The sequence below is a fragment of the Neovison vison genome, chromosome 12 (assembly GCF_020171115.1).
Source record: "Neovison vison isolate M4711 chromosome 12, ASM_NN_V1, whole genome shotgun sequence".
Classification (NCBI taxonomy): domain Eukaryota; kingdom Metazoa; phylum Chordata; class Mammalia; order Carnivora; family Mustelidae; genus Neogale; species Neogale vison.
Genome location: NC_058102.1, coordinates 53575416 through 53584836, shown reverse-complemented (window position 1 = coordinate 53584836; position 9421 = coordinate 53575416). Strand labels below are relative to the sequence as shown.

General features: G+C 37.8%; 2 protein-coding genes and 1 pseudogene across 6 annotated transcripts in view; 1 reads left to right on the top strand and 2 right to left on the bottom strand.

Moving 5' to 3' along the window:
- Positions 1-1075: 1075 nt before the first annotated feature.
- LOC122891269 lies at positions 1076-1665 on the top strand (annotated as a pseudogene).
- The window catches only part of CLEC2D (C-type lectin domain family 2 member D), a 32489-nt gene continuing 24170 nt past the window's right edge, over positions 1103-9421 (bottom strand). For 3 of the 5 annotated variants that reach the window (XM_044226809.1, XM_044226808.1, XM_044226810.1), the window contains exon 6: positions 1103-1184. The gene's annotated coding sequence lies outside the window, so the exon portion shown is untranslated. Of the gene's footprint in view, positions 1185-8406; positions 8496-9421 lie in introns of those variants that run through there. The other 2 variants (XM_044226807.1, XM_044226806.1) reach the window with 2 other exon arrangements.
- Positions 8080-9336, bottom strand: LOC122890897 (glyceraldehyde-3-phosphate dehydrogenase-like). The gene is made up of 2 exons (XM_044226341.1): positions 9328-9336; positions 8080-8495 (listed from the first exon to the last, which is right to left on the bottom strand). The coding sequence occupies exons 1-2, from the start codon at positions 9334-9336 to the stop codon at positions 8106-8108; spliced, it is 399 nt and encodes a 132-aa protein (XP_044082276.1). The 3' UTR covers positions 8080-8105.

Below are 9421 nucleotides of genomic sequence, written 5' to 3'. Positions count from 1 at the left end.
TGGTGTAGGTATTAAGCAGGGCACATATTGATTGCATAGAGCACTGGGTGTGGTGCATAAACAATGAATTCTGGAACACTGAAAATAAATGTCACCAAGTTATTCACTTTAAAGGAGTTAATTTTATATTATGCCAATTTTACCTCAAATTAAAAAAAAATATTCTGGAGTGACACTTCCACAATGTGGGAAAATCCACACCCATATCTAGTTCAGAGTAGAAAACCAAAAACACCACGTGAAAGAGTCAACAGAAGCAACAAACAGAAAGATTAAAAAGAGAAGAACCCAAAACCATGTTTAAGTAATGACATGAAACAATATTGTGCAACCGCCACTTCTATCTAGTTTCAAAATATTTTGATCATCCCAAGACAAACACCCATATCATTCAGCAGCTGCCCCGCACTCCTTATCACCACACATAGCCCCTTTCAACCAATCTGCATTTGTCTCTATATTGTCACCTCCTCTGGATATTTCATGTACATGGAATCATACACCATGTGATCTTTTTGTGTGGTTTCTTTCACTCATCATGTTTTCAAGAATTATCTGCATTGTAGCATATATCAATACTTCATCTTTTTAAAAGATTTTATTTATTTATTTATTTGAGAGAGAGAACAAATAGGTGGAGGGACAGAGCAAGAGACAATCTGAAGCAGACTCCATACTGAACATGGAACACAATGTGAGGCTCAGTCTCACAAGGCTCAATCTCTCGACCCTGAGATAATGACCTAAGGTATAATGAAGAATCGGATGCTTAACTAACTGAATCATTCAGGTGCCCCAATACTTCATTTTTTATGCCTAAATAATAATCCAACTCCAAAAATAATTTTGTCTCTTCTTGTTACCACAGGGCTATTGATGGTTTAGTTTCATTTTTGGTTTGTGTCAGTTTCATGCCCCAGTGTAGCAAGAGCAAAAAGAGAACAAAACAGAAATATCAGAATCCAGAAGGGAAGCTCTGACCATTTCTTCTTTTCTGCTGTAGACTCAAGTGGCTGTGTCCCCAAGTTCTTGAAACCTGGAAAGGTGGTGCTGGTCCTTAAGTGGCTATGTCAAGATGGGCAAGTTCATGAAACCTGGAAAGATGGTGCTAGTCCTGGCCTGGATGCAAAGTGGCCATCGTGAAGAACGTTGATGATGGTACCTCAGACCATTCCTCCAGCTGGCTAGGAGAAAATCACCAAGAGGTCAAAGATTAAGTCTTTTATGAAAGTTTGTAACTACAACCACCTCATGTCCACGAGATACTCTGTGGATATCCCCTTGGACAAAACTATCATCAACAGGATGTCTTCAGAGACCCTGCGCTTAAATGCAAGGCCCAACAAGAGGCCAAGGTCAAGTTCAAGGAGAGATACAAGACTGGCAAGAACAAATGGTTTTCCAGAAGCTTCAGTTATAGATCTGTTTTGTTTCGGTCACTAAAAATAAATAAATAAGAGAAAGAGAGAGACAAAGAGAAGAAACAACAGCAGCAGCCCTGTCCTGCTGCAATATCCCTTCAAAAAGAAAAAAAGCTTAAAGTCTAGCCCATTAAAGCAGAACAGGTAATGAAAGCATGAACTGTAAATAAGACACTAACTGATACCTGCCATAAACTGAGAGTGACTGCTCTCTCTTAGGGAGAAACTTGTATAAGGAGAAAATATTTTAATTATGAGTTAAAAGATTAGGGGTAGCTACTCTTCTATATCACCTGGACTTAATGATCATACAGATGGTTTCGATGTGCCGCTTTATATAGTTTTGAAAACCTAGCATTAGTTTGAATGTGATTTTAGCTGTTTTATGATCTCGGAATATCTGTTGTATACAAAAGCTAATAATGCAGCATTTCAAGTTCATCAAGGATTGCTCAAGATATTTGCTCATTCCCTTTCTGTACCATGAGAGCCAACCACGAAATATAAAACTATACCTGTTTTGAAACTGGTGAAGCCATAGAAGTTATTGCTTTTCTTGGCCACTCATACTCCATAGGATGTAGCTGATGATTCCGCATTTTAGTCTACATACTATTCAATTTCTACATGTAAGCCCCTACTGTAATCAAAAGTTACTATTTCTCCATGTTTCAGTTTGTACCCAACAAAGATATTTACAACAGAAAATAAAACCAGCCATTGTACACTCTCCTCCTACTTTTTCTTCCTCTTCTTCTTCTTCTTCCTACTTCCTTCTTCCTTCTTTTTCTTCTTCTTTCTCCCCCCTGTTTTTCTTTTAACTCAGATGATCTCCTGAAGCTCATAGCAAATATATTGCCTATGCTTGTCATATTGGAGCCTCGACACTGGTCAAAAAACCCCATGGTTCAGGCCCAGAGATGGTATTACATACACCCTGTAAGTTCTTCAGATGATTCTATTATCATTTCTCTGCTGTGCCCTTTTAGTATTCCTAATAGATGTATATTTGAGTTTCTCCATGAATCATGTGCCTCTTAATTTTTTAATATTCATCAACTCTTTATCTCTTCATTCTGATTTCCCAGTGATATCTTCAACCCAATCTATTCCTTCACTCTTTTGTTTGTCAGCTGGTTCCTTTCATAGATGTAGCTCTTCTATTGAGTATATTTCAACAATAAATTTTGTTTTCAAGATTATGATCAGGTCTTTTAGATTGTTTTTCCTATTTTATGCCCTATTCCTTTATCTCCTCAAGAATAATAAATATAATCATTTTAAAAGGTTTTTTTTAGGGGGATTGAGATTATTTTCCATTTGTTTGTTTTTATAAATTCTTCTATTTGCACTATTTCCTCAGATACAAATAATTTTTTCATCTTTCTCTTCCATTTGGTAAATTTTGCATATGAACTCCTTTTTTGGAATGAGATGGCTTCCTGATGAAGCAATTTCAGGAGGGCTGACCCCTCTTCACTGCAGCAGGCCTGGCTACAAGTTGGCATTCTTGCTGATGCCTCCTTTAGGCTTCTGGGCCCCCTCCAGGTAGTATGGTTCCTTTGCAAGTCTCTACCATTTGACTAAGAATGTGAAAGGTAGACTAGTGTAAATCTTTATTTGACTCCTTCAAATACTAACACACCATCACATCTTAAGATTATTGGTGAAAATAGATGTTTTCTGTAACCCAAGGGATACTGAAGAGAAATGGAGAAATGCATTCCCCATTCATATTTATTGAACAGAGTATACAAAAAAGGAGAAATGGAAACTAAATCTTTGGTCCATGAACTATATAACTGACTACTGTATCACAAATAACCCATAATTTCTTCAGCAGGAGGCTAAGATCTAAAGTCCAAAATGATTGTGCTTCTTTTTTCTCCTATTAGTTTCCTACAAAAAAGTAGAATGGAGCTAAAATAGAACTTTGTTAAAATAAAATGTTGACTCACTTGTAAGAAATATCAGATCCTAGGACAAAAACCATATTTTTATGAAGTCAGATGTGTGGAGGTGCTCTATCACAATGGGCATATGGAAAAATTAGAGTGCCTTGGCCAGGTTCAATATAAGAGTCTCTTACCAAATTTTTTTTAATTGAACCCTTACTTGGGAATACATGGTGTTGCAAAAAAACAAAAAAACAATACAAAAGACTGCTGAGAAAACTCAAGTGCCTGAGTAGATATTTCTAAATCATAACTTTGGTATTTTAATGTTCAACACAGAATTAGAAACCCCATATATCTGCTGAAATGTAGTATTTTTCAACAGAAAATAGGTGATTATTAATAAAAGCTAACTCAGTAAACATATTTTAATCTCACTAAACAGGTTTATTTTAATACTACCAAATTTTACCTTTACCACAACCAAGATATCAGATCACCATGGATTTTGAATTTTTAAAAATTTTTGTTTATTTTACTTTACAATGTAATTAACATACAGTATTATAATAGTTTCAGGTGTACAATATAATGATTCAACAAACTTATGCATTACTTGGTGTTCATCATGATAAGTGTGCTCTTAGTTCCCTTCACCTATTCCACCTCCCCTCTGGCAACTACAAGTCTGTTCTGGTGTGGTTAGGATTCTGCTTTTTCATTTGTCTCTTTTTTTCTTTGTTTATTTTGTTTCTTAAGTTCCACACATTGAGTGGATCATACAGTATTTGTCTTTCTCTGACTGTCTTATTTCACTTAGTTATTATATCCTCTAGATCCATCCATGTTGTTACAAATGGCAAGATTTCATTCTTTTTGTGGCCAAGTAATATTCCATTATATATGGCACATGTTCTTTATCCATTCATCCATCAGTGGACACTTGGGTTGCTTCCATATCTTGGCTACTGTAAATAATATACAATAAATAGCATGGTGTGTATCTTTTCAAATCAATATATTTTGTTTTCTTTGGGTAAAATACCCAGTAGTAAAATTTCTGGATCATATGGTGATGCTATTTTTAATATTTGAGGAACAACCATACTGCTTTTTACCATAGTTGCGCCAGTTCACATTCCCACCAACAGTGCACAGGGAATCCTTTTTCTCCACATCTTCTTTTGTTTTTTTATTACAGTCATTCTGACAGGTGTGAGGTGATACCTCATTGTAATTTTGATTTGCTTTTCCCTGATGGTGAGTGATATTAAGCATCTTTTCATGTATTTATTGGCCATCTATATGTCTCCTTTGGAAAAATGTTTGTTCATGTCTTTTGCTCATTCTTAATTGGATTATTTGGGGGGGGTTGGTGTTCAGTTGTATAAGTTTTTTATATATATTTTGGATATTAACCCCTTATTGGATCTATCATTTGCAAATATCTTCTCCCATTCAGTGGGTTACCTTGTTGTTTTGTTGATGATTTCCTTCTCTGTGCAAAGCTTTTTATTTTGATGTACAGTCAATCATTCAATTTTGCTTTTGTTTTCCTTGCCAAAGGAGAAATATTTAGAAAAATGTTTTTATAGCTGATTTCAAGATTAGTGCCTGTATTCTCCTCTAGGAATTTTATGGTTTCAAATGTCACATTTAGGTGCTTTAATCCATCTTGAGTTTATTTTTGTGTACTGGATAAGAAAGGGGTACAAGAGTGCCTGGGTGGATCAGTGGGTTAAAGCCTCTGCCTTCGGGTCAGGTCATGATCCCAGGGTCCTGGGATCAAGCCCCGCATTAGGCTCTCTGCTCAGCAGGCAGCCTGCTTTCCTTCCTCTCTCTCTGCCTGCCTCTCTGCCTACTTGTGATCTCTCTCTATCAAATAAATAAATAAATAAAATCTTTAAAAAAAAAAAAAAGAAAGAAAGAAAGGGGTCTAGTTGCATTCTTTTGCAGGTAGCTGTCCAGTTTTATCAATATCATTTGTTAAAAAGACTTCTTCCCATTGTATATACTTGCCTCTTTTGTCATAGATCAATTGACCATATAATTGTGGGCTTCTTTGTGACTCTCTAATCTGTTCTATTTATCTGTCTGTTTTTGTACCCACACCATACTGTTTTGATTACTATAGCTTACATTAGTCTAATTTAATTTGGAGGTTGCTCGTTTGAACCCATTCTAAAATCACTAAATTTTTACCCCAGTTCTCCCCACATTTTAGGTACGTGGTGTCCTACTTTATGTCCTTGTGTTTTGTGAATCCCTAGGCTGATTGTTACAGATATATTTAATTTTATTGCTTTTGTGCTTTAACTTCCATACTGGTTTTATAAGCAATTAATCTACTACTTTTATTATGTTAGTATGTATCTGTGAAATATTTTCCTTTCTTACTTTTATTTCTCTTTATGATATTTCCTTTCCACTCAAAGAATCCCCTTTAACTTAAGGCTGGTTTAGTAGTGATGAATTCCTTTCATTTTTGTTTGTCTGGGAAACTCTTAATCTCCACTTCTTTCTGAATGATAGCCTTGCCAGAAAGGATAATTTTGGTTACACATTTTTCCCATTTAGCACTTTGACTATATCATGCCTCTTCTTTCAGGCCTGCAAAGTTTTTGCTGAAAAATCAGCTGACAGTCTCATAGGGTTTCCATTGTATGTTATTGGGGAGGGGTTGTTTTGTTTTGTTTTGTTTTTCTCTTACATCTTTTTTTTTTCTTTTAAGAGAGAGAGAGAGAGAGAGAGAGATGGGTCAGAGAGAGAGAGAGGGAGAGAATCTTAAGCAGGCTCCACACCCAGCACAGAGTCCAATGCAGGTTTTGATCTGACAACCCTGAAATCATGACCTGAGCCAAAACCAAGTGATAGATGCTTAACAGATTGAGCCACCCAGGCACCCCCATTCTCTTGCTGCTTTTAAAATTCTCTCTTTATCACTACTTTTTGTCATTTTAATTATCATGTGTCTTAGAGTGGATCTCCTTGGTTGATTTTGTTGGGAGTTCCCTTTGTCTCGTAGATCTGCACGTTTGTTGCCTTCCCCAGATTAGGGAGGTTTTCAGCTACTATTTCTTCAAATAAATTTTCTGCCTTCCTTTCTTCTCTTCTTCTGGGATTCCTATAATACAAATACTACTCTGCTTGATGGCATCATTGAGGTCCCTTAACCTAGTCTCATTTTTTATTATTCTTTTTTCTTGTCCTGTTTCATTTGACTTATTTCTGTTATTCTCTTTCCAAGCTCACTGATCTATCCTTCTGTTTCATCTAATCTAATATTTATTCTCTCAAATGAATTTTTAACTTCAATAATTGTTTTATCTCTGCTTGGTTATTTTTATATTTTCTATCTCTTTCTTGAGGGTCTCATTGGATCTTCCACCATTTTCTGAAGTCTAGTGAGTATCTTTATGATCATACCTTTGAATTCTTTATCTGGCATATTGCTTATCTCTATTTTATCTCTTTGGCCGCAATTTTGTCCTGTTCTTTCATTTGGTCCATATTCCTCTGTCCCCCCATTTTATCTAACTCTCTGTGTTTGTTTCTATGCATTAAGAAAGTCAGCTACATTTCCTGCTTTTGAAAACAGTGACCCTATGAAGAAGTCTGGTAGTGTCCTATAGTGCAATGCTTCCTATGTATCAGAACCTGGTGCTTCAGGAGTGTCTCCTAAGTGTGTTGTATGTACCCTACTGTTGTGATTGAGATAGGTTTGCCTTCAGGTCAGTTGTCTTCAATGGCTCTCTTTGCTTGCTCTGCACAGTGTTTGGTCTCTGTGATGTTAAGGGGCCAGACTGGGTCTTCCTTGAGCTTGAATTGGGTCAGCCCAAATGCCTACTCTCAGCTCACTTTCCAGAACTATGGTCACACTGAACTGCAGGATGCTCTTTCTGCATCATTCCCCTGAGAGGTTTTCATTGGTGGTTGGAGCCTGCAGTCAGACTAGATGTCTGTTAGGGTTGCAGTGACCCCCACGTTGCTGGAGTCTCCCTTTGTACTGTCCCTTGTAAAGTTTTGTTGCTTGGTGGGAACAGAAGTCAAATCAGATGTCTGCTTCTAGCTCACTCCTGAGGCTGCAGTTGACCTGATATATGTGGTTATCATCCCCTTTATCCAAGGCAAGAATCACTCTTAAGTAGTGCTTGTCACTCTTGGGGCTGCTTACACAATACCACACTTGTTGTTCAGTTGTGGATGAACTCCTGCCAAGTGGGGCTGATTACGGGGGTTTCATACACAGGGGTAGGCTTCAGAGTGTTAGCAAGGTATGTTGTTGGTCTGCTTGTGGGCAGCAGTGTGGAGGTGCTTTGGAGGAACTCCTACAGAGAGGGATGGATTGGATTGGGAAGTCCAAGGAGAATGCAGGGACAGGGTGTGTTGTTAGCAAATCTTGGTGGGGAGTGTTCATGCTGGTTCTTGCAGGTGTTGGTGTATTCAGGTTGGTGGGGTGGGGGGAATAGAAATTGTTCCAGTCAGCTCCTTTGTTCTTAGAGAAGTCTCCAAAGATCCTTGACGTTCCTGTGCTTGCTCTGAGACCAGTAAATACACCTTCTTGAATACTCCTGAATACATCTCTCAAGCCACTGCTTCTGTGCTGTACCTTGGTGAGATTGTTTGCTATGTTGGCCCTTTAAGGGCATGGACTCAGTTTCTTATTACCCTTAGGCTTTCCCAGAACCAAGTCCACTGATTTTTAAGGTTCCCAGTGATAAGCTTCACTGATTTTAAAAACTCACAAAATTAAGTCCTTCTAGTCTTTTTTTAAAAAGATCTTATTTATTTATTTATTTATTTTGCCTACAGCCTTGGCCGCACCAGTGGAAGCAGGGATGATGCTCTGGGCAGCCCCTCGGCCGTCACGCCACAGCTTCCCAGAGGGGTTGTCCACAGTCTTCTGGGTGGCAGTGATGGCAGGGACGGTGGTCATGAGTCCCTCCACAATGCCGAAGTTGTCATGGATGACCTTGGCCAGAGGAGCCAAGCAGTTGGTGGTACAGGAGGCACTGCTGACAATCTTGAGGGAGTTGTCATACTTCTCATGGTTCACACCCATCACGAACATGCGGGCATCAGCAGAAAGAGCAGAGATGATAACCCTCTTGGCTCCGCCCTTCAAGTGAGCCCCAGCCTTCTCCATGGTGGTGAAGACCCCAGTGGACTCCACAACATCCTTGAGAGAGAGAGAGAGAGAGAGAGCGCACAGAGGACACTGAGAGGGAGAAGCAAACTCCCCACTGAGCAGAGAGTCTAACACAGGGCTTGATCCCATGACCCTGAGATCATAACCCAAGTCAAAGGCAGACATTTAACCAACTAAGCCACCCAAATGTCTCTAATTTTTTCTTTAAACTTTAATGAAAAGTATTATTTATAATAGCCAAACTATAGAAACAGCTCAAGTGTCCATTGATAAATGAATAGATTAAAAAAGACATTGCATAGTCAAACAACAGAAATAAATAAAAGGCATCCAATCAGCTAAGAAGTCATCAAACTTTCACTATTTTCAGATAACATGATACTCTATGTAGGAAACCCAAAAGACTCACCAAAAAACTGCTAGAACTGATAAAAATTTTAATAAAATTGCAGGATACAAAATCAATGTACAGAAATCTGTTTCATTTCTATATACCAATAATGAAGCTGCAGAAAAAGAAACCAAGGAATCAACCCCATTTGCAATCACACTAAAAACAATAGGATGCCTAGGAATAAGCTTAACAAAGATGTAAAGGATCTGTACTCTGAAAACTATAGAACACTTATGAAAGAAAATGAAAAGCCCAAAAAGAAGTTGAAAAAATCCCATGCTCATAGATTGGAAGAGCAAATACTGCTAAAATATCTATACTATCCAAAGCCATCTACACATTTAATACAACCAGTATCAAAATACCACCAGCATTTTTCACAGAGTTAGAACAAACAATCCTAAAATTTGTGTGGAACCACAAAAGACACTAAAGAGCCAAAGCAATCCTGAGAAAGAAAAGCACAACTGGAGACATCGTAATTCTGGACTTCATGCCTTATTACAAAGCTGTGATCATCAAGACAGCATGGTATTGGCACAAAAACAGACACGTGGATCAA